At 36.8% G+C, this 26,819-nt stretch overlaps 1 protein-coding gene across 2 annotated transcripts in view; it reads right to left on the bottom strand.

Moving 5' to 3' along the window:
* b3gntl1 (UDP-GlcNAc:betaGal beta-1,3-N-acetylglucosaminyltransferase-like 1) overlaps positions 1-26,819 on the bottom strand; it is a 145,640-nt gene that overhangs the window by 96,769 nt on the left and 22,052 nt on the right. For both annotated transcript variants that reach the window (XM_034040611.3, XM_034040612.3), the window contains one exon: positions 4,356-4,451. In XM_034040611.3, coding sequence (XP_033896502.2) covers positions 4,356-4,451 — 96 coding nt within the window. The remainder of the gene's footprint in view (positions 1-4,355; positions 4,452-26,819) is intronic.

Below are 26,819 nucleotides of genomic sequence, written 5' to 3'. Positions count from 1 at the left end.
GCAAAAAGACAACGACTCACTTCAGTAAACATCATGGATATGTGTCATCATTGGCTGGCTTGTTGGGTGCTTATCTCAGTGTAGGTTTAATACTTGCTGGTTTACTTTAACATCCAGGTTTGCACTGTCAGTGGATATTTGCCACCATTTTGCTGATTATCCCAATAAGAGGTGGATTTAAGCCAGCATTATGAATCTGTATTATTTATTTGTTTAATGGAGCTATACCAATACCAATACCACAATCTATAATCTAGTTGACTGTTTAGTCTCTCAGAGATGAGGATTCTACATAAATAACTCAGAGATAGCTGGAGTGGTGGTGGACATCAACCCAACAACTAACTGGGCCACGACAAGCAGAGCTACTTCTATATATATACATATTATATATATATATATATATATATATATATATATATATATATATATATATATATATATATATAAACTCACCAAGATGGAAAGTCATGCATAAACAATCTGTCAAGGCAGATACAAGGATACAGTTACCAAACAAAAGAACAACAGAGCACCATGTTTAATATAATGCTATGGTAACATTGACCCATGATGAAAAAAGTTAAATAAAATAATGAAAATTAGATTTGTACAATGTTTGGAGAATTCAAAAATTATTCTAACTAAAAGTTATTTCCACAGTTTAGACGGCATAGCTAAAGCAAATGTGACATACGCTGGTGCAAATGGTTACATGGAATACAAATATCTCCATGCACACAGACCCTTGTGGAAGCCAACTTTCCTTACTATTAGCTTGTCAGTCATCATGAAAAAAAACAATGTTGCAATAAAACTGTGGGCAGCTTGCGAGGGGTTAAATCCGCCCACATCCGGAAAACCTGTGTGCATGTGGCATGTAACCAAACGCTACATCAGTCAGATAATTTCGGGACACTTCCTTCTTGGTGGTGTGCGGCTGCCTGGTTTTCCGGCCCATGTGGAGAGCTGTGACCATGTAATATCTGTTTCCTGTTCTAGAGGTGGCTGCTCACTGCCCTCGTATCGCAGTGGGCACCCACCCAGTTCCAGGGGATGAGTGAACTGACAAGATATGGAACGGAACTTGCATTTATAAAATGCACTTACTCTCCAACTGAGGGGGCTATTGCTTCTGAACGTGGCCACCATTTTGTCCTTGCTTATCATACAATGACTTGGAATAACCAATCACAGAGGTAAAAACATGAAACGTCAGTTCTGTGCATACTTTAAGCTACTTGCTGTAAGCACTGATTGGTTAAATGGTAAACGCCTGCAGACTTATTTTGTTGTACAGCAAACTATACAATATTTGTAGAAAGCACTGTTGGTGGCAGCTATAAAACAGGCATACAATCTTTGTGCAATCTCATTGTTGAGAAGACAGTTTAAAATAGTCACGCTAGTGCTCTGATGGTCAGCCAAGGCATTTTGAGCGAGAGGAAACCGACAGACTGTTCTTAAGACTATTGAGCAGGTTGTGGTCCATTTACAGGAAATATAGGTAAAGGGAAGACTCATGCACCATTTGCATAATATGTACAGTACAACTGCTACATTGATAATCAGTTATAGCCTTTATTAAATGCAAACAGTGCAGAAACTACATGTATTTAAGTTCTAACCAAGCTGGGAATACTGCATTAGTTGTAATATTTCATGCAGATACATCTACAATCCATCTACAAAATGTCCCGAGGCTGCATTGACAGAAATTCACTGAGACTGACATAACTGATTGAACATTGGCATGTGAACTGCAATCTGTATAGTTTTCAGCATTGGTAAAACAGGCTTTGGACACAAGGGACAACAGGCCACTTTAATGACTCAAATTCAGTCAATGAATTACAGCTAGTTACAAGATTCCTTCGTGAAACAGCTAGCCACTCAAGCTGCATTTCCACTTCCACAAACCCCTTCTTAATATAATTGCCAATGCGTGGCTGTTCAGTCAGGAGAGAATAAGCATTTTCAGAAATGGATGCGTGACAACACAGGCTCAACAGGAAAATACATCAGAGCTTCAAAGGGTCAGTATTTTTTTTTTTTTTTTTTTTATTTAATCTCAGATATATACATTTAACTGCCTGGAGTGGTGTAGAACTAACATTATGTTTTAGAGGGTCTTTATTATTTAACATTACTTTTTTTGTTTGTTTTTAAATGTTACGTTGCTGATTCTTTGTATGTTTAACCAATAACAATATTTATAATAATCCCTTATGACCCATCAGTGGCATATGTTACTTTCAATTCTCTGCACAGGCTTCTAATAAATAATAAGACTGAGCTTTACAGGACTCTTGGTGGAAACAAATACTAGGCTCAAGAGCATAGTGCTCAACAAGAATGCATCCCAGCATGCACCTGAGACTGGCAACAGTATATTATTCTCCTTTGCCCCTCTTGAGAGCTACACACTAAAACAAGACTGTCTAAGGGCTGGTGTCACATTAGGTTATCAAAGATTAGTGCTAACCTAGGTGTTTGAAACCAGTCCTGTTAATACATGACAGTGTCAAAACAGAAAGACTTTTCTTTAGTGGATGGAGGCTAAAGGAGAGTAGTACTATCCTATAGATAGTGGTTCTAGGATAACAGCATCTGAAAGGTGTCAATCAGGTATCACGATAACCCAAAAACCAAAGGCAGATGGCAATCTACAGGGGCCACAGGCGTTTTGTAACTCTTTCCTAAAGAAAACACACAAAAAAATGCTACAGAAGGAAGAATATTTTCTATTCTGGCAATTTTCCCAGTTATTAAAACAAAACATCAGTTTTGACTATTGATTTAAAATGATCCCCAAAAATCCTATTCAAGATCATTGCTAAAAGAACACCCCTACCACCCCCCCCCCACCCCCCTCAAGAATGGATTGCAATTCATCATCACTGCATGTCAAGCAAACTAGTATATACATTACACTCCATTTCACACAGAAAAGACAGGTAAGCCTTACATATTTCTATCAAAAATAGTAGCCAAAAATAAAAATTTTAGGCGGGAATAAAGAACAGTTCAAAACATTTTGTCTCAGTATTCAAGTATTCACCACAGTGAGTCATTCCTGGCCTCTGCCAGTTCAAATCATTTTCTGGCAGCTGAGCTGCGTTCTCACTAATTAGGGTTTGCTTTTGCCAGAGTTGCTGCTTCAGTTTGAAACTGGCAGCTGGCCTAAGGCAAATAGACTCTTCGATGCCAAAACTTCAATTCGGTACCATCCCACTAAGGAAAAACAAAGCCAATTATGGCATTGTATAATATGGAAAACTAAACTAGGTCACAGCATACACACACACAGGTGTTTTAAACCTTTGCTTTCAGGCAACATTTATTTGTATTTGTATGTTGTTGTAACATGCCTATACAGTTTCTAATTGTGGATAGTTGTAGTTGTACTGAAGTCAGAAACCAGTAGTTGAAGGCAGTTACTGTTAAAGAATATCCACATCTCTCAATTTATAGCCATGAACTATACCAGTGAATAGAATACTTTGTGACTGAGCAGCAAAAGGCGCTTTTCAAGTAAACAAACTATGCACTACTAGCTAAGCAACAGAGCTGCACAAACCGGTTATTCGATTATTCGGCTAAACTCGCCACAGATGAGGGTCATTGGTGTTGATTTGGCCAATTTACCATTCCAAGAGAAACAACTGAAAAACCTCCTCCTTGGAATTGACTGAGTCTAAGAAAAGCAGCAATCACTGCAAATCCAAGCAGCTGTTTCTTCACCTGTTTCTGTTTGAAAGGTAAATCAACCAAAATGACCCTCATCTGATTGTCAGCACCTGATTTCAGTGGAGAGCTCGATGTGAATAATCATTTCGTGCAGCACTACCAAGCAATGACTCAACCATGATGGAAATATCAACTGTCTCAGAACCTTGAGGTGAGTTCCATACTAAAGGGGCATGACTGCTAAATGCCCAGATCGCCATGGCTTTTCAATCAGGCTGAGGAATTTCCAAGAGCACATCATTGGTTTAACTCAAACTACAGTATGGGACTGCAAGTAGTACCGTTGAACAGGGAGGACCAAACCATGGACAACTTTATAAGTGAGGAATGAATGACAGTGAAAGTAGTGTTATACTATCTGTGTGTATCAGTTTGCAAAGCAAGTAGCACTAACACAGCAAGGGAAAGACATGTTGGATTTCCTCTTTCAGGAAATACCTGCTTTCTATTACTTTTTATTTTTCGATTTATATAACATTACCATAAATATATTTTATTTTCTTGGACGATCTACATTCTCCATAAATATTTATATTATACATCTCCTCAACCCCTCTGTCACTTTCAATTCACCACAGTAGAGACACACTGAAATGGTGCCTTACCTGCGTCAGAAGCTGTGATTGAGTCAGTCCATTTATCCATCGGGTGTAACGCTCAGTGGATCCTTCAGGCTCCCTCCTGACCTGGCAACCAATTATCTACAAAAAACAAACAAATTAAAACTTTTTGACAATTGCCTTGTAAACCAATGCTCTTTTTTAAATGTATTTTTTACTTTTTAATTTGGTGTGCCCAATTTAGAATGTCCAATTATTTTTTCCCCTCACTGCAGCAATTCCCCACCCAGCTCAGCAGAACTGAAGGGTCAGTGGGTGTCCTCCGATCCCACGAGCAAGCCAGTTTCCTCTTTGACACCCACTTCGCACAGCCAGGACGTGAACCTGTGCTCCCCTGACTGTATGACTCACTATGATGAGATCAGAGCAGGGACAATTGCTGTCAATTCTGTATTATTATTATTATTATTATTATTATTATTATTATTATTATTATTAATTACGTATATATCCAAATCTAGAAACTTGTCTTAATCCTACTTATAGTTGCCAATTTGTTAGATACTGACAAATGATGTTCCAATTCTTTTTTTTTTTTTAAATCTATTTGACTGTAATTCTTAGGGGATGGGTGCTGTATAACGAACAGTGACATCACATACAGTATTATTTTATATTTTATATCATGCAGAAATTTCACAGCACAAGGCCTACTTTAAAAAAAAGAGTATTATTTTAAATGTAAACCAACCAAACCAAAAATAGGACCGAGCGAAAACAGTTTTTAATACCGTACAGCAAACCACAAGGGGTTCACAGACATGTCTCTAATTATCTGTCCAGTTCTCTACATAATTTGACCGGATATGTTTTTTTTATTAAAAATGTCCTTATCCTATTTTATTTCCCGGTGGTTTTTTTTTTTGTGTGTGTGTAACGATTTCAAAAGGAATCATGTTTTTATTTATTTGTCCGCCCTGGCTAATACAGACTAATGCAAGTTGAATCAAAACATTCCACTTCTAGCTGCCAAGAGGCTGCCTGGCTTTGAAAGCAGACATCAAATAACAGCGTCTCCTCAACACTCCTGTGTTACCTGGCACCCTGACACAGACAGCTCCCCCTGTTCCAGGACATCGCAAAACACAAGTTCACTGGGTCAACAGGAAAACCGGGTCACAATGAGGCCTTCTCAAAATAATCATATAAATCAAGATAGAAAACGATCTTTATGGTTAATGTTAAAGATATGAACCCTGAAGTGTATTTACTAATTTAGTGAACCCATGGGGAACCAGTTTAAAAACAGTTTTAATTGTTGGTTGCTCTGTTTTTATAGAAATGTAGAAATGAAGTAGAATTTAAGGCAATTTCATTACCACAAAACATGTTAGTGACTGTTTCAGTATGATTGCCATGCATACTTTCTTTTTACCTTGACTAATACATGATTTTCTTATTAACTGTTGCACAAATTAATAAAAAGCGCTCTAAGAAATAAAACCACTTGATAACATTGAGAAAGACTTATAGTCAAAATGGTTGTCATTTAATTTGAAAAGTTTTCTTTCAGTATTACTATACAAATAATGTTTATTTTTTTCCTACTTAAGATTTTATTTTTGTGAGAAATTGTCAGTTATTTTCAAATTGTACTACCTCTGCCAGTTTAATCTAGTTACGGACAGATACTGGGTAACCTATTACACTTTATAACACTGTTTTTGAAACATAAATGTGCATCCGTACTGGATAATTCATGAGCATCTGTGTACAGTACATTTGAACAACCTCAGTTTGCATTACCACCCTGAAATTAAACATACTGCAGCCCATTTTGTTACCACACGTCTTGGCACTTTATTAGAGTAGCCACATGACGTGTCACATGATTGACTGTGCGGTATATAAGTCCTGGGCTGTTAGAAAGAAAGATGTGTCAGAGGCTGAAGGGAGATCACAGTGGGTGCCCAACAAGTCAGAGCATTTTATCTGAGACTGCAGCAGGGAATACAAGGACCACTGTGTCACACTTCTTTAAAAAAATTGCAAAAATCCACAAAGCATCTACTGCTCAATCAGCCCACACAATTTCAGGGTAATTCATTATTTATCTACTAGGCCCTTAGGTGCACAAAACTGATGCCACCATTGGGTAACCTTTCTTAAAGAAACTACTGTATGCAGCTCTGTCCAAAAGTTTTGCATCACCCAGAACTTTAGGATTGAGATATAATAAAAACTATATGAACATAATTTAGATATTTTATTTAACATCATGTTATAAAAGAAACTACAAAATGATATCACAAAAGCCTACCGGAAGCCATAGTAGTACAGTACACCAGGTTAGATTTCGAAATGTCACATTTTTTAATTTTTTTTTTGTCAGTTTTTCATTAAGTATATGGAAAACTACAAAGCGGTATGTAATTCAATATGTTAACGTAACATTATTTAGCAGGTTTCATTCCACCTTATGAAGCAAAATTAGTTCATATTAGATCTATAGGGTGATGCAAAACTTTTGGCCAGAGCTGTATTGTAACTGGGACTTTGAACAAGCAGCGACATGTTTTAGTTCAGTCAAGTCTTTCACTAGCACAAAGGAAATCAAGTTTTGAACCTGCTTCAGAAAGTCATCTGTGCTTGTGTAGCTATCTCTTTTATAGGTGATCCTTTAAAAAATAGATAGATGGATTACATCAAGGTTTGTAGTAGTAGCCCTTCATTTAAAACATTGGAAAGTGTGTCACTATATGGCATTGGATTTTACAGTTGAATCCCCCTTTACTCTATTTACAGCTCTGGCAATGTCATACACTTTCATGTATTACAATCCTAGCAATCTAAATCATTGCAAGCACAGATTATGCTTAGGCAGAGCTTACTTGCAACCCTGCTTGTGTTATCCCTTCTCTGCAGATACAGACTACAGTCACAACTCTAATCCAGCACCGCAGTCAGAGAACATCCAGGTGGTTACAGGCTGGCTGGCTGGCTGGCTAGTGTGGGAAAAATGCACAATGAAAACCTGACGCCAAGTCACTACAACTTCAGCAACCCTCGAAATCGACCAGAACAAATATTGGTTAAAGGCAATGGAGCGGGGCAGATAATAGGACACTCTGCTCTGGAATTTTTACACCTACAGTGTTATGTTCCAATGGACAACATAGTCAGACAGCAAGCTCTCAAAGCAAGAGAAGGATGGTGTGAAGCCTGTTCAATCGGGTTCTGTTCAGCAATGCAGCAACCCTTAGTCTGGACAAGGGTGTATATGTACGGGTCATCTAAACCAACATCCACTGTATGTAGCATCTCATAACAAATTCCTATGCATATATTCATCAAATCTGGGGAAACAGTTGCCAAGATACAGCATTCAATAGCTCAATCAGTCAGATGTTAGTGCATTTACGTTAAGAGCAATGACGTCTTGTAAGAAATGACCCTGCAGGACCAGGATTCTAATTAAGGCTGTAGGTTCCTAAAGCAACATCGTTTTCTACTAAACCTTTAACCTAAAAAGCTATTTTTGTAATGTGATGTTTTACCCACTTTTGAAATACTGCTCCCTTTTGCACATAAAGTTAGACCTCAAGACTAGCTTGTTTACCAAAGCAAATGTTTAATCAGCTTCTTGAAAAATGTGGCTTTAACCAATCCAACTGAAAAAATATAACCAAAGTTGTACATTCACTGACTTTCGGTCATGTTTCCTCAAGTCAAAGAAGAAAAAAGTTAAATCAACACAAGGTAGATTAATTGTTTTATCCCTATTAAGAGCTGTCTTTATTAAACATTAAGAACTACATCTCGTCGCGGTTCACTGCCAAAACTACCAAATGCATGTGCACAGCCATGTCATGTCTGTACAAAACAAATATTTAACTTCCTGTTAGAATACTGTAGCAAAAGCTTCATAAAACATCATACAGCAGCACAAGGAAAGGTTTTGGGTTAAGCAACAGTCCCTCGGAGGAGGTAAAGAGGAAAATAAGGTGTTGATTTAACAGTAGTAGGGATGTGTGTGGTCCCCTTTAACCCCTGTGCCAACATGTAATGCATGCTTATTGTCCAGACTTCTTGAGTCAGCGTGGTCCCCTTTTCACTTACGTTAATCTGTTAACAGTCCCTTCAGAGCACAATACACTGGGTAAAAACACTCTAAATCTGTTCTCTCTCGGACAGGTTCTGCAAATAGGTTTCCAACAAAAACACAACACTTTTCTACTACAGAACTCAAGCGGCACTTAAAGCAGTCATGTCAGTAATAAATATGCTTCCGTTTTTTAGGCAGGTTTAACTGGTCCATTCTTTTCAAACTAGATATAACATTTTGTGTACAGTTTTCCCTAAGATAGGAGGGACAGACCTGACAAACTTTCTGTTACTTCCTTTTGTGGTCTACTTTAACTTTGCAGGTTTGTTTTAAAATAACATAACGTATTTTACGGTTCTGTAGAAACAGGGAAGGTGCTTAATTTGGAACTTTACTTTAAAAATGGTGATAAAAACATTTACCTAAAAATGTCGCCTTCATGGTTTATTTTTAATTTTGAAATGGGTTAAGTATTATTATAGCTTTATTCTGAATATTTAGAGCACACTTCTAGTGGATATCATGCTTTATTATGCTTTTGCCATACCTGCCATTCATAACAACTATGCATCATATTAATTATATTTGGTATTAATTATATTCTTGATTTAGCAGATTTTATTCTCATTTCAGAAGTACTGCGTTGGTGTTGGCAACGGGATACAATTCTCCTCTGAAATGATAATTATACTATTCCCTTGATGCCTAAACTTTGATTTTAAGCAATTCATTATGTGTCCATAAAGTTTAAGCATAAAGAGCAAGACTGAATGTATCAAAAAGAGTGGGACTGAATGTATTAAAAAAAAGTATTTTTTAATACAGCTCCCCCCTTTGTCCAGCCACATTGAAATCAAGTGTTCATTTTTCTTTTTGTTTACTTTACTCACAAAACAACAAAAGTGTGTATTTATGTTTTGCATCAGTGAGAATCAAACAGGTAAAATGGGCTAGATTCTCAAAGCTTTTTAATCAAAATCGTCATTGGCACATTTTTTTTTCCTAAAGAAAAAAAACACCAATTATGCTAATTCTAAAACGAATTAAAAAAAACAACAACTACTTCTAAGCGCCTTAGCCTGGGTTGTTTATTCCTGGTTCAGTAACTTTACTGTGTGCATATTGCCTTTCTGAAAGAACTGCGCTAATGATGATCTAGAGTAAACAGCTTTCAGAATCTAACCCAGACGATCCTTAAAACAAGGACTAAATCTGCCTGAAACGCATGAAACAAAAAGAACCCTAAGCAGAGTCTATGTAACTGTGCATAGTTCTTCTTGTGTAGTAATGGTATGAACATCGCATACCTCCATGTAATATAAGAAGTAATATAAAATATAAATAGTGCCTCCGACTTCCCTTTAGAGAAAACAAATTAAAATGAAACTGACTGGAATGAGTGGTTAACTGCAGCGTTAGGGGTTTACATTTATTACAGATTTCTATCACTTTATTAGAAATGGTAATGAAAGCTTCAGCTTAATAGCATTTTACTGAAACACACGGTTCATTAACAAACTTATCATTTTCTTTTGTGGTTTACATACATTGTGATTTCTAAAATAGAATTAATTATATGCATATTCGAAGAAGAAACAAACGCAGACTGACTGGTTATAAATAAGGCCCTATGAAAATCTCGGAAATTTTCATTAAAATTCACGGCAGTGTCACGGGTTAATTATCATTGACCCGGGGCAGCAGTGTGGAGTAGTGGTTTGGGCTCTGGACTCTTGACCGGAGGGTCGTGGGTTCAATCCCTGGTGGGGACACTGCTGCTGTACCCTTGAGCAAGGTACTTTACCTAGATTACTCCAGTAAAAAACCCAACTGTATAAATGGGGAATTGTATGTAAAAATAATGTGATATCTTGTAACAATTGTAAGTCGCCCTGGATAAGGGCGTCGGCTAAGAAATAAATAATAATAATGTGCACTGAACTATTTTATAAGTTGTGTGTACAGATTATTATTATTTTTTTAAACATCAAATATAGAGATAAATTCACTGACATCATTAAAATCAACGTCAAAGTTATTGAAGCACTTTACAATAGCTTGTGAAACGGTGTTGTAAATACACTTTACTGTAGGTAAAGTGTATCTGCAAGGACAGCTTTCAGTTCTAGTACGTCAGCTGCATATTCATCATTTAGGTCTTGCAAAACAAATACAATGTGTAACCCATACTGATCTTGGGCATCAGGCGACTCGTCAGTTACCACTGACAAGCAACCAGACTGTTTTACCAATTTCATAATCTCCTGCTTGTTATACTTGGCAACTTTAGGTAAGTCTTCATGTCTCAGATGGGCTGATGAAGGAATCACTCCACCATTTGCACACTCAGTCTGAAAATGTGCGTAACTTTTGGTTGTCCAATTTTTATCAAAAGGGATATTTGCACAAACAAACGCCTCTGTCAGGTCAGTATTTCATGTGTTTTGTGCTTCACGGTTTTCAGTGGACTTTTGGAACATGGAAGTCACCATTTTTTATTTCTGTGCAAGTAATTCTCATTCGGTGAATACTTGAATCTAAGTGCCTGTCAACAGCCAATTTATGTGATCTGCTGCAGACACATTTTTTGCCTTTTTAGAGACATCCATTTTCTTGTTTACAGTGTGCAGTATTTTAATTTCCTGCCTAGATTGCATATGACATAATCACTGCACAGCACTGTGTGCATGCTGAACAGTACATACAGCAGAGCTGTACAGTTTCGTTAATGTAATTTATTTTATTTTTTTTATGAAATACAAATAGTAATTACAAAATCATTTCTGTTTATTTCTTAAGAAAATTGTAAAAATCGCGTTATTGGGCTAATGTCCTGTATGACAGGTTTCCTATAACCTGCTCAGGGAGACGTTGTTTGCAGGGCTTCAGCTTTCTTAATCCTAAGGGTATGGTTTTGCCTGAAACACAGGTGAATGAAGCGAATCTAAGACGTCAAAACAGGGCATTTCCGATTAAAGACCAGTTCGAACAAAACAAATAAGAATCAGTCTAATTTTGATTATTTTCTAAACATTTACATAGTTTAAATTTTGAATCTCATGGGAGATGTGGGGTGACCTAGACACCTAAGTCTATTTCTCAAACGAGCAGGGATAGCAAAAAGAGCATCTACAGAGCCTATAGTCTACACCCCCTTTCAAAATTTTCACCTTTTGTTGTCTTATAGCCTGGAATTAAAATGCATTAAAATTGTTTTTTTTTTTTCATTTATCTACACATCCTACCCCACAACTTCCAAATGAAAAAAATATTCTAGAAATTTTTAGAAAATTAATTAAAAACTGAAATAGCTTGGTTGGATAAGTGTCCACCTCCCTTGTAATTAGCTGAGGTGTAACCAATCGCCTTCAAAATCACACACCAAGTTAAGTGGCCTCCACCTGTGTTAAATTGTAGTGATTCACATGATTTCAGGATAAATTCAGCAGTTCCTGTAGGTTCCCTCTGCTGGGTAGTGCATTTCAAAGCAAAGACTCAACCATGAGCACCAAGGCGCTTTCAAAAGAACTCTGGGACAAAGTTGTTGAAAGGCACAGATCAGGGAATGGGTATAAAATAATATCAAAGGCCTTGAATATCCCTTGGAGCACGGTCAAGACGATTACAATGGCAACTTTGCAAGAGCTACAGGCTTTTATGGCCAAGACTGGTCAAAGTGTGCATGTGACAACAATATCCCAAGCACTCCACAAATCTGGCCTGTATGGTAGGGTGGCAAGAAGGAAGCCATTACTCAAGAAAGCCCACCTTGAATCCCGTCTTGAAGTATGCAAAAAACACTCAGGCGATTCTGTAGACATGTGGCAAAAAGTTCTGTGGTCTGACGAAACTAAAATAGAACTTTTGGGCCTAATTTTTTTATTTATTTATTTCTTAGAAGAGACCCTTTTCCAGGGCGACTTACAACAAATGCAAAGCGTTATGTTTGGCGCAAACCCAACACAGCGCATCACCCAAAGAACACCATCCCTACTGTGAAGCATGGTGGTGGCAGCATCATGTTATGGGGATGTTTCTCATCGGCAGGGACTGGGGCACTCGTCAGGATAGAAGGGAAAATGAATGGAGCAAAGTACAGAGAAGTCCTTGAGGAAAACCTGCTGCCCTCTGCAAGAAAGCTGAAACTGGGACGGAAGTTCACCTTTCAGCATGACAACGACCCAAAGCACACAGCCAAAGCTACACTGGAGTGGTTAAGGAACAAAAAGGTAAATATCCTTGAGTGGCCCAGTCAGAGCCCCGACCTAAATCCAATCAAAAATTTGTGGCATGACTTGAAGACTGCTGTCCACCAACACCCCCAAGGGACTTGACAGAGCATGAACAGTTTTGTAAATGGTCAAATATTGCCAAATCTAGGTGTGCAAAGTTGGTAGAGACCTATCCTAACAGACTCACAGCTGTAATTGCTACCAAAGGTGCTTCCACCAAGTATTAGCTCAGGGGGGTGGAGACTTATCCAATTATGATCTTTCAGTTTTGTATTTTTAATATATAATTTTTTTCTCAATAAAAACTTTTTTCCCCTTAACAGTGTGGAGTATGGTGTGTAGATAAGTGGAAAAAAATCCTCATTTAAATGCATGAAACTCTGAGGCACTGACACAACAAAATGTGAAAAAGGGGGTGTAGACTTTCTATAGGCACTGTAAGTACCTTCCAACTGATCCCCAGTACTTCTTGGGGATATGAGATCAGTGCCCATGCCCAACCTTGGCATCTCTTTTTGACCTGCAATGGTGCCCTGCCTGCATCAACTGTGCCAAACAGAGTGGTGATTTTAATATACAACTGCTCACTGAAGTGAAAGGCCAGTGCACTGACCCTCTGGATCTTAGCCATTTGGACCCATACCAGTATAGATTGTTCTGCATCAGTGTACAATGCCTGCAGCTCCAAGGACTATGGACTAAGAACCACAAACCACTCTCCTTTTGCTATCTTTAAACAGCTGCTGCTGCTGTTGTTGTTGCCTCATGGTTTTGATCATTTGTAATCATCACAGGATTGCAGTTTTTGCTGTGCGAGGTATCTTTGCATAATGAGCACATTTTGTCCTTTTTCTTCCGAGAGCCTGTGATTTTTGCTTGAAACTGCTGCCTAAAAAAAGCTCTGTGGTTTTCATGAAGAGCAAAACATCTGCCGCCATGAGACACACCTGTTCTTAAAATACCAGTCACAACTTGCAACTAAAGTGATTTCTGGAGCACTAAAAGCAGAGCACTTGAACCACACAGTAATATAAATAGATAGGAGACAGGAAGTCACTGTAAAAAGTCTCAGGTGTGCAATGTTTTAATTCACTGGAAGAAGGAGAGGGGTGAAAATGGTCCCATCTCATGCAAGGAGAACTTTAAGACAAAGACTGTAATAGAAATCAACTTTAGAAAACTGAATACTGGACTCTGTTATTGACTGCAATTGGCACTGACTAGTCAGACACTGCCTGAACAGAAAAAAATATTACCGTCCCATGGATTTTTTTGCTGTTAAAACTGTAGCTTAAACTGTTTTCAATTTGCAATCATTTTGGTGGAGCATATAGCATAGTTAGTGTTCCGTGTTTTCGGTTTGTATCTTTAAAAAAATTTTCCTGGAATTTTTTGCAGTTTATTTTACATATATTAAAATAGGGATAAAATTGGTAAAAAAAAATAAATAAATAAATAAATTTAATTGAAACATCGGTAAAAATCAGGGTGGGGAATCTCAGTCTACACACTTCACATGTGGAATTTGATGTGTAGCAGTTCTGGTTTCTTATTAGGTTTAACGTCCCTGGCATGTATGATGAAGCACAATCTGCAAGTCGAGGCCACATTTTCCCAAGTTAGCTGGTACTTTGCGAACGTTTGTCCAATCGCTCTGCTGACGGAAACAGTATCTACAGAAGATATAAACATGACATCAGCACAAAACAAGCCAGGTTTATTCGCTTTGAAATCATAAAAAGAAAAGAAAATTGACAGAACTGGGCGGTGCAAGCCATCGGCAGTGTGTGGAGCAGTGGTTAGGGCTCTGGACTCTTGACCAGAGGGTTGTGGGTTCAATCCCCAATGAGGGACACTGCTGTTGTACCCTTGAGCAAGGTACTTTACCTAGATTGCTCCAGTAAAAACCCAACTGTATAAATGGGGAATTGTATGTAAAAACAATGTGATATCTTGTAACAATTGTAAGTCGCCCTGGATAAGGGCGTCTGCTAAGAAATAAATAATAATAATAATAATAATCGGGAGACGCGTCGAAAATCACACTGGACATTTCCATCAATGCGTTCCACGTAAGTTTACCAACTAAAGCATCACCATTTTCTGTCAAATATTTACGATGAAAATTGTCGGCGTTAGGCAGTGTTTTAGCTGATGGACAGACAGTACTGTCGCACAAAGTCACCTCTCTGCAATAAACAGTGGCTGTCCAGCAAAGCACAGCGCTCTGACAAACTCATTAACAGTCATTCTGCTCTCTCTTTTGTTAAAGCGCGTGTAAAAGCCGCATAAATGGATTGCCTGTCTCTCGGTTCATTTTTCTTGCTTTAGTTTAATGTTTATTTTTCAGTATGTTCTTTTATTGTCAGTGCAAACATGCATCAGTATTTGCAGCGCATGCATCCTCTGCCTCATCTGACCCACTTCTGTTATTTTTGCTTTTTGTATACTTCGAAACATTTGGTTTTTTTTGTATATTCATAAACTGATTTACGTTTTCTCCCCCTTCCTCATCAACTAAAAATATTATATTTTCGTGCAAGTATTTCAATTTAGTTTTTGATCAAGCTAGTAGTTACTACGCCCAGCAATTGCCACAATAGTCAGACTTTGATTGGCCAACATAATCAGGTGATAGTGGGTTTGTGAAGTGACAAGAGAACCACAGTTGAACGCTATTTGATCCTCATTGTCTAAACATTTGCTGTATCCTAGGATACAGTGTAGGGCTGCTAATTACAATGTTGGAGTCAAAATAAAACAGCATTTTAATCAAATTATTGTGAATTTCCTAGAAAATAGTACTGAGATAACATTGAATAATAGACCAAAATCGGGTATAAATCAGTAAAAAGTCCAGTTAAAAAAAAATAAAAAATCCTGTAATTTTTCAGTAAAATTTGGAATAAAACGGAAATGTGGAACACTAAGCATAGTGTATAGCAGTGAATTTAGCTGAATACTAGATCTAAATAACTTGACCCTTAAATAATTCTGCACTATTCAGAATGCCAGTAAACATCATATACCGGATTCTGCAAAGTCAATGTCCATGTTTGAACTATCGCCCCACCCCCACTTTTAGCTGAATGTCAATTTCTCGCAGTTTTTAATAACCATGAGGAAATAAATAAATAAAAGATAACCATGCGCAAATAATTCCTGAGATTTCAAATCTTGCGCTTCGAGTGAGTAGAACACACTGTGCAGGACAGTACTAGGCAGTGGACTCTGGACTCTTGACCGGAGGGTCGTGGGTTCAATCCCCAGTGGGGGACACTGCAGCTGTACCCTTGAGCAAGGTACTTTACCTAGATTGCTCCAGTAAAAACTCAACTGTATGAATGGGTAATTGTATGTAAAAATAATGTGATATCTTGTAACAATTGTAAGTCACCCTGGATAAGGACGTCTGCTAAGAAATAAATAATAATCCCAGGTGGGGGACACTGCTGCTGTACCCTTGAGCAAAGTACTTTACCTAGATTGCTCCAGTAAAAAAAAAAAACTGTATAAATGGGTAATTGTATGTAAAAATAATGTGTAAAAAATAATGTAATTGTATGTAAAAATAATGTGATATCTTGTAACAATTGTAAGTCGCCCTGGATAAGGGCGTCTGCTAAGAAATAAATAATAATAATATGCTCTGTGCATTGATTGAATAAATTGTAAGCACTTTTCGTTTTGGATCCGACAACACGGACCCTGAGTCTGATTGATTACGCTTTCCTGCTACAATCCATTTTCAGCTTTAATGGTTAATGTGTGTTTTAAGAAGATTTTAAATGACATTACAGTAGACTTACGCAGCACTGTTTTTTCTGGCAAACCCTTTACTTTGTATTTCACCATTTAACACTAGAACCGCCGCGGTTATAATCATACCCAAAACCGCCGCCGGCAGTCATTATGATGGTTACATGTTAAACAACATAAATATTAAAATGAAAGACAAACTATCGGATACAACTCAAAACTTTTATTCAAGCACGTCATATCAAACATCTGCACCGCCAAAACGCCGGATTTAAATGAACAATTAAACATAAGTTATTTCCTAACTTACCACATAAGCACTACTTCAAAAAATGAAAAATTATAATAAAATAAACATTTCAAAATAAACTAGTGTGTAAACAGGTGTATGTACATACAAAACTGTAAAAACAAAAGTCGTTGTTTATTTAAATCGAAAGTATATGTTTTCTCTTGCGTGGGTGTCAATCAGTGCAGCAGAATCCAGGTTGAGCTGCTGCTTTGCAGTTTTCTGATCGAAATGTTTCTGCCGAAGCGCTGTGGCTAGCTTCAAGATGAAATCTCTCATACTGATATTTTTCCCAGTGCATTCCTTGTACAAAATGAAGGAATTGATGGCTGCCAGGTCCAGTAAAGATAAGAACAGGCTTGTATATAAAAAAATTAAATAGAATATTGTCTATATTCAAAATAAAAACATGTATTGTAAAAGGCAGGCAAAGGTAGAAGGGATTATAAGTGAAAACCGTAAAAATAACTGCAGTGGTGGTTCTAGTGTTATAAATGTTACCTGCACTTCTTGATTCATTAGCGCAACTGTGTGCTGTGCTTTACCTTTTGAAGTTTAAACATGCCTAATTCTAAACGTAAAATGACATTACAGTGGACTATTCAGCACCCTTTTTTCACGCAAACCGTTTAATTTGTATTTCACCATTTAATAAATGTTAACTGCATTTAACGTAACTGTGTGCTGTGCTTTTTGAATTTCAAACATGCCTAATTCTAAACGTAATCTATCTAGCTAATGTTAAAAATATTACAGTAATATTGCTTGTTATTTCGCCCCTGTCTTGAGTCAATGCCCCTCCCCCACTTTTGCCTTTACATCAACTCTACGCCCCCTGGGCGTTAACTCGGCAGAATCCGGTTTGAGACCAGCTGCTAACAATCTCTTTCGTTGCAACAAGTTTCTTTGCAAAGGCATCCCTTTTCTCATCAGCAACTAGAACTGTGAAGTCTCCTGTAGTGAGAGGAGTCAGATAGTATGATATGCAAGTCTGTTCCAGTTAACTTTAAGTGCATTTCCTGGCAAGGTATGACAAATTTATTTAACACCTTTGTGATAATTTTCCCTCATAACATGTTTTTTTTTTAATTGCCATAAAAAGCAGATAAGAAAGGTTAAAAAAAATTATATAGGGTCATACAAATGCATGATGACCATAAATAAGGATGCAATTGTTTCCCCTGAAAAGCAATGGAGAAAAATATATTTATTATGTCTCCCAATCTGCTTTTGTCAGCTATTTTTTAATATGACATGCATGACAGCGTTAAGCACACCTCTGAGTTTGTAATCTGTGCTGCCTCTACATAAAATGATGTACAAACTTACTCGAAATAAAGAGTGGATTTGAATAATGAGGCTGCAGCTGGTAAAGAAGGCACCCACAGTTACGACATGTTCAGAAATGCCCATAGGTCAAGCAATCAGATCACATGACCTACAGCATATGAAGCATAAGTAACAGGAAGCAGCAGTTTTATTTATTTATTTTTATCTACAATGTTGCACTGTGTTATGAAAATGTATTTTAAAGCCTCAGTTATCAGAATGCACCCTATTTTCACTTTAACTGCTGAAAGACCTTTGAATGTGTTTTGCATACTGGCACATGTCCAATTTCCCAATACACTTTCCTTCCTGTAGCTGGTAATCTGCTTACTAGATCTTTGCTTTCTTAACTGACCTCTTCTCGATGCCAATATTTTGTAATCAGGGGCATGTTACCAAGTAGCCGGCACACACACTTGCGAGTACACTTTGAAGGATTGCCACTCCTGAAGCCATTTTACACTGAGGAGTATTAATTTGAACAGGGATGGATCTTAATATGGCTGTCACTGAACTTATTTAAAAAGTACTTTTTATGACAACTAACAGTATTGATTTATTTTTTCTCATTTTAGAAACTCTTAACGGTTCTTGTTCCTTAAACATTTTTTTTAAAGTAAGCCAAAGCTTAGTAAATCAGAACAAAAAAGCAATTTAAAACATGTACTGTTCAATTTTGCAGTGAAAAAGTAAAGAGAAAGTAAGTTTTCACTGCGCCTTAAAAACAACGTCTAACAGGCAGTACCTAACAGGTGCGTCAATCTTCATAAATACACAGGTAACACGGCACAGAACAGCTCTGCACACCGAGGGAAAAAAGCGTACCAACGCTAAATTCAATGAAAAACAACAGGCTGCATTTAATGACAGGCTATAACACAATGTGCATACTGCAGACGTTTCAGTCAAACATTGACCATCATCAGTGCTACCAGAAACAAAGAACAAACACGTTTATAAATAGTTGTTTCAACTAGCTTAATTGATGTGATACTAATTATGTGCAAAACAGGCAATTGAAAACACTTAAAAACAGATGTTTGAGTATGTCGACATATACAGACCTTATATACTATGCATTATGTGCACAAACAGAAATAATAAAATAGTAAGCAGTACAAGGATAGACAGCATGTTCACAGCTAGCAGGACAATTACATCGCAATAAAGTCATATTCAAAAAATCCGTTAATTACATCATTCCAGCACATTGTTGTCATCTTCAATATACAATCAATATTCATAGCTCATGATTAAATTAGATCAGTTACACAGTTTCGACCATATCAAAGTTAAAAGAAAAGGAAAGACAAATAGCTTATAGGTTATTACGGTCTACAGTAATTCAGACAGATATAACAGCACAGTGGTCTATAGAAAACACGATAATGCGAGTTCTTCGGTTAATCCCTCCGGTTGTACCGTGCGTAAACAAAAAATCAATTTTGAATCACACTGTAACAATTTTTGGTCAAGATTTCCACCCCTACATGCTTAAAATAATTGTTGTATGCCACAAAATTTAAGACCCGAAACTGAATGTCTGGCATTGAGAAAATGTCTAGCTGTTGGTGAATGGATGTCTTTTCTCTGGATTGAGCTCTTGTGTTCATTAAAGGCGCAATCTTAACTGTCTGGTGGTTTTTCCAATGTACTGGAAATGGCAAGGACAGGAAATCAAATACTTGACATTAGTCGAGGCACAAGTAATAACCTGTAATAACCTGTACTTATTCTGTGTTGTGTTGCATTTTAAGAGAAAGAAAAATGATACTAAATCAGTGAACAATGTTTTAAAAAACAAAAACATTGAATTAACTGTACTTGTGGCACTGTAGGCTTTTATTAACAACTGGCAATGTGTTTGGGTATCTGTGTTTTGCATTTGAGTAAAACAAATAGTTAATTGTATTTTTATTGATGTTTTATATTAAAGTATAACAAAAGTTAAAAAGAGCCTTCAAATTCTTGCAAATTTTAATAGGCTCATACGTAACTGTCTAGACTGTATTCCAGCTACATGTTAGCGAATTTAAGAAATAATAAGAGTTTTGACTATTTTATGAGTTTACTTTATATGTGATCACTAGGAATATAGCAATTAATTGATGAATCTTTTATTGATCACTGTGGCTTTTATTTTGGAAGTCTCAATTAGAATTAGACTCTCTGTAACGCTGGAGAAAAAAACTCAAAAAATGCCTATTTCTACCTGCTTTCCATCTATTTTTTGAGACTTGCACACCTGTACCATACATTTGTTGAGTGCACTCATGTAAGGTGCAGTAACTTTCAGATTACTTTTGCAAGTCCCAATTAAACACTCACTGCTTCTCTTGAAAAATGAAGAGTTCTCAATGCATGGATTATTATCGATTATTACCTGTCTGATATTCGATTAGGAAATGGTTTGCTGATTGCTTCTCTTGTGATAACCCGTGCCTTTCATCTGGAGAGCCAATTATCTTCCCCATAGGTTGCAATTTTATTTTCTTTACATGAAAAACGACTGATTTGACAAAAAATTACAACATCTTTTTTAAGGGGTCAGCCAAAGTAAAATTAATGTTTACCACGAAAGAAAGAATCTCACTAACCTGGATATTATGTTTGGTAAAGAAGCCAAATAAAATATTGCTTTTCAATATTGTAATACAGAATTTTAATGTGTATGCATATATTGCCCCTATCTGGCAAAATTTACAACCTCAATATAAACCCAATATACGAAAACATATAATTTTCTCTTAAAAGGAAAGAACAATTTTTAAGTCTAGAATAGTTTAAACATAGCTTTAAAATATGCTTTGTAAGAGCCACTAAAAAGTGTCTATTTGCCAAAATGCATTAAACCAACAGAAATACCTATTACAGTTATTGGTTTAAACCTACTTACTTTCTCAAAAAGTGGTTGCATTTCTATTTGTGTTTGTTTTATTTCATATTATACTAAGAAATTGGTTATTTCTGAAACAAATTATAAATGTTGGCTCACAAATTGTGCTTAAAACTTGGTACACAGGGTTACTTTGGCTAAAATATAAATAAAAACAATTAAGCCTGATGCGGTCAACAGGTCAAGTTATAGGGATAACATATAATCGTCCATATACTCAAAATCTGTTTGTCTTAGTGACTTGTGTGAAGTGAGAAATACAAACGCTATCACACACCCTGCATGCTTTAATTTGAGATACACACACACAGTTTATTGCTATGGTATATTTCTGTATCCTCAGTGTCTCAGACCGGAATGCTTTGTGTTGTGTTACCTCTATAACTGGGAGTGCAGGGATTAAAATAGTTCAGCCACGATCGCGCCCCACTTAATCATATAGCACAGCATTGGTATATGAATGTATAGTGTCAGACATTGCATGCATTGGAAAGCAACATCATACAGCCATAGAAAGTGGCCTGTGCATCACCGCAGAATGACTACATACGGACTGCTTGACTGGAGTCTGTCTGCAAACTTTTATTACAGGGCAGCAGTGTTTTGTGCCCTTCTTGTGGGGATACATTAATAAGGGAACCCACAAATAAACATGACAAGTAGAGAATGCCAGTGTAGCATGAGGTTTTGCAGTAACTGAAACGAGCATCGGCAATGACAGCAAAACATATTTTGTAGCTCAATATGGTTACAGGAGATTGTTTATCACCATGTTATCATACACATTTTGGCTTCAAACCCCAAAATCCTGAGAATGAAAGGATTAGAAAAGGCTATTTAAACTAATTCTGGGTACACCTAGGACCTAGCCCAAAATTTTGTCTACTTGACAAAATCACTGCACAATTAGCAGTGCTTGACAAAGAACCACTATGCACCATCCCTGACTGTAGCCATTGCCATTCCCCTCACCTTTCAAAATCACCAAAAAAGGGAAAATGTGGTAATGTGGTTTAGCAGCAGTCTGCGTTCCTGAGCAAAGACTGTTAAATGCCTAGCACTCCTGTCCACTCTGAAGGAAGACAAACCGGTATGTCTAGTCTGTTGTCAATACTTTCAATTGTATCGACTTTACTGGCTGTGTGACCCGTGGATGACTGAGCCTCTTGCTGACTTGAAAAAGGATTTAAATAAATAAAGCAATACAATAAATGGCTGTAGGTGTAGAGCTCTAACACATGAGCATATTCACTGTACTGTACTTATTGAATATCTAGGCTCAGTGTATTATGGTATTTATTATGGGATTTACAGTTCTATAATTAACACAGCAGCAGCCAAGCCATATTCTTTTCACAGAATATCCAGTGAAACCCAGGGCATTTCATAAAAATAGTCAACCAGACAAACACCTCCATCGCCTAGCAATTTACTGCTAAGTTTGGAACGTTGCTGCCAACTCCTCACGTGAGCTGGTTAGCATAATTACATCTCTGCTAAATCGAACCCAGAAATGCAATTTGCTCTCTACGTTGTTATGTTAACTAATGCTTGCTGTTTTGTGATGACAACTAGCTGCTATTGCCAAGACCTGCAGGGCCTAGTGATTTATTCAATATTCTTGCAACGGCATCGTTTCCATTTAATTTTAACAATGGGAAAACAGTAGCCAGGCCTCTTTCCTGGGAATTTCTTGCTTTAACATGCAGTACCTTTTGCTTCTCATTGCACGTCTGTTTTATGGTGTTCTAACATATCATTATAATGACAGTAACAATATTTTATATACTGTCTTTCGCAATTGTCTCAAAGCATTCACCCAGGCCAGAATTAAACATCACATGAGAAATTACATAACATACAACATAAAACATAACATGTATGTACTGCAGTTAAGATGTAACCAGTTATTTAAGGAGCATTTTCAGATTCAGTGAATCATGAATTTTGCCTCCACTATAAGCTTGTGAATGGTGAAATAGCTTTAAAAAATGAACTAACCAGATAGTTTAAAAATTATCATCTTTTAGGTATAAAACATGAAAACCCCTGTTTAAAAAACCTTACAAAGAACAGTTGTTTACATTTTAACATTTGAAAGCATTAGGCCATTTCACTTGCAGCCACTATAGGGATTTTGTGTAGCCAGTAGAAGCCAGTAATCCCCAGCCTCTCTGTTAATAACCTGTCCACCATCCTGGTAAGGTAACTGCTTTACTGCTTCATTCAGCCCATTTCGCCACTGTTGTCATAATGTGGGCTTGCATTCTGAATTTTCAAATGACAGAAAAAGCTTTAAAATTGGTGAACCATACACTGGTCTTTCCACTGACGGTTCATGTATTTGTTACAATGGGGAACAAAATAAAAGCCTCCACTTGATTTTGATTTGCCACCTCTCCACTGGGGGTGACTTCTATGATATCTCCATACTACTTCAAACCAGAACTCTGCCACATGTATGACCTAATGGCCAACTACCACATGGTCTACAGAGCACCAGAAACTGTATTCATCTTTTGGCTTGAGTACTGGTTTAGTGTGAAAGAGTCAATATGCAAGACATTTGGAGATTTGGATATGATTTCTTGATACTGTTGTGCACTTATATTGGTGCAGTAAAGTGTATAGTTGCTTTTTTAAAGTGGCACAAGATATGTTTCATGGGAGATAAATAATAGTGACATATCCCAAAAAAAGTCACTCTATAGTAGAATTGTGTTAGACCCTTCTATGGGAAAAGAATACTACTGTTCAGAACTTAAGACTGAAAAACAGTGTTTTCAACTTCTCTAACTGCACATCCACATACCCTATAAAGCCATATTTAGATCTAAAGTGCCGGCCACATCACACAGCCCTGCAAGCTCAGCTCACCCACAGATGTGGCTGACAAGGAAAGAAAAGCAGCACGCTTCCCCATGTTTGAATTAAAAGCTGTGTGTTTAGCCTGTTTTGTATTTGGGTTGGCTGATTACATACAAGACGGCTATAAATTCAAGAATGTGCTTTGAAATCTGATTGAGGCTTTTATTTTTCCCCCAAACACAAATTAGTATAGAAATTCTAGAAGGGTTCAATAATGGATACCAAACGCAAAAAGACAGCATCACGACAGAACTATTTTATGAGGAAATAGATGCGCCAATTAAAAGTATCAAAGCTGAAGCATTTCCTATAACATCTCCAGATGTTGTGACCTTGTTTGCCTTGACCTATGGCTGCACTGTGCTTGTGCACAAGACCAGCTTGACTTAGTTAACACTGTTTGGATGAATAACAACCTGATAGAATCATAATTAATTTACTTAGCTGTTCCTCTGAGGGGTCCCTTTGTGCTTTAATAAACAGAACAAGAATCCCAGTGTAGCAAAATTCAGATCTTAAGGTCTTAACCCTTTGTAGATTAAAAAGAGTTTTAGATCATGTAAAACGCTTACTTAATAGAGAAAATCTTAAATACACTAGAGAAATAGCAAGGGGGGGGGGGGGGGGGTTAGTCTATCTTGCTGGAAAACTTGTAGTATGAGTGCAAAACATCTACTAACCTTTCACAGTCTTAAAATAAAGTTTGCACAATTCTATACACACACATTTAAAACATTGTTCTTTCAACAACAACAAATCCCAAGCACAGATAATGTGCTTACCCTTCCAAGTTTCTGTTATGTTTACACATCTGTTTTCTGGTGCCAAATCAATCTCCTACTTTTTGAATTATGCACATAACATTATCAATCAGGCGTTTGAAACCAAAATACTACATTTACTTGCTTTACGAAATCCCAGCGGGAATGTAAACAATGCAATTCATCAAGGCTTTGTATCAGTATAACACATTGTCAAGACAAAGGTTGCAATATGGTTTAAACTGTAATCAGTTCAATCCCCACCCCCTCACACATACACACTTAGTAGCTCTGTTTGATAATGGGCCCCACTGTTTGATAATTCCAACTTTGCTCAAATATCAGATTAATCAATTTAGACTTTTTGCTGCTTTTGTCATAATATTTACAGCATGTCCAATCTTCTTGCTATTAAAGACAATAGGTGTGTTGACCAAGAGATTGAAAAAGGTTTAAACACAGGTATTAGCAATGCATTCCTAGGGTAAAATGGTTAAGACACAGGTAAAGAATGGTATGGGGAGTCTATTTTTAGTAATTAACTCTCACAGAATGGATATCAGCTTGTATCGTGCAGCGATATTCAATATGTGAGTGTGTGTATATATATATATATATATATATATATATATATATATATATATATATATAGGCATATGAAATAAGTTTGTTTTTAAAAAAAACACAGTTTTTCAAATTCTTACATTACGCGTATATTGAGCTTTACCATGGAAGTTATTTCACATAAAAATAAAAAAAATGCCATACATGCTATAAATAATCAGATAATTCTTACACATTAATTCTCACACACTGAAAAAGCCAATACAGTGCCTACAAATAGCAGCTGTGTCTTAAAGCTGTTAGGACTGACTAAAGAGCTGTCACAGAGGGTTAATTTAAAGTCGATTGCCTGTGGCTTTACAGCGATCTTACTTAATATTTGTATTAGACTTACACCAAAATAAGGGACATGTGTGGTCTTGAAAGCTAGTTTGTGTTAAGCTTTTTATAACCCGTATAATAGGTTTCACTGTCTATTTTGTTTTAGTTTTCTACTGTAATTATGGATAAACTTGGGGAAGCTATAATGTGTATTTTTGTAAATTGATCAGTCATTTCAAAACCATTTGCAGCTCATGGGTGGGCCAGGACGCTCCATTTTGTGGGCCTCAATCCAATTTGTTATTGGATCTGAGGGTCATTTGAGAATGGATTACTTGTGATCCTTATATTCTCCTTTATTTGTTTATTTGAACGGTGGGAAAACTGCACCACTCACATCCTCTGCATTGGGCTCTGGGAGTTTGACACCATTTGGGTTTTACAAGTTTTGGGGCCCCTTTCCTAAACAGTGTCATTTTTAAAAGGTAGTGCTAAGAAGTGTAATAAAAGTTTTAAAAGCGGAAGAGTCAGTTATTTTTATTTTACAATTGTCATTCTTATCGCTAAAAAAAAGCCAGCCATTACAGAAACATTAGGTCTAGAAGGATAAAGTTTATGAAATCCAGCTGCTTCTGTATCAACACTTTGGCAGATTGAAACGAAGATGTTTGACTGGAATCAAAGTACACAATACAAACCCCTTAGGAGAGCAGGGTTTCTATACTGGTGTCCAGGAAATTATTTAAAGAAAAAAATATATATATTCTACAATAACTTTTATTTTTTTTTTAAGGAATAAAACATGTTAATTTTAACACTCTGAACCAGCCAATAAATTATAATAATAAATAAATAAATAAATAAATAAATAAATAAATAAAGTCTCTTAAGTACTCTCAAGTAGTTTGTTTCTAAGTTTTGTAACATTAATGTATTTTGTGTAATTATGTAAGAACACTGGGAAAGGAAACCGGCTGTTTTAGGGCTGTACTAACAGGTGGCAATACGAGTGTTGTTTTTATTATTTTCTTTTGTTTGTTTAAATTTTGCTTTGTTTCTCATTCAAACAATAACAACATCATTGCAAGTGTTCTCTGCATGTCATAGCGCATCACTGGCCTTTGTTCTTTTCACCTGTGTCCATCACACACCTGCTTCTGTTGCCTCAGATTAAGGATTGCTACGGATTCATCTTCCCTGCCAGTGTGAGCAGCAGCGCGTGCAGTAATCGTGTAAGAACATTGGGAAAGGACACTGGTTGTTAGGGGGCTGTTTTGGGGTGTTTCTGTGTTGTTATGTGTTGTGTTATTTTATTAGTTAGTTTGTTGTGTATTTAAAATGTTTATAATCCTTCATTTGCTTTTATACAGTTGTAGTCAAAAGTT

This window comes from Acipenser ruthenus, chromosome 19 (genome assembly GCF_902713425.1).
Source record: "Acipenser ruthenus chromosome 19, fAciRut3.2 maternal haplotype, whole genome shotgun sequence".
NCBI lineage: Eukaryota > Metazoa > Chordata > Actinopteri > Acipenseriformes > Acipenseridae > Acipenser > Acipenser ruthenus.
Note: the sequence above shows the minus strand (reverse complement) of the source record. Positions and strands in the feature narration are given on the sequence as shown.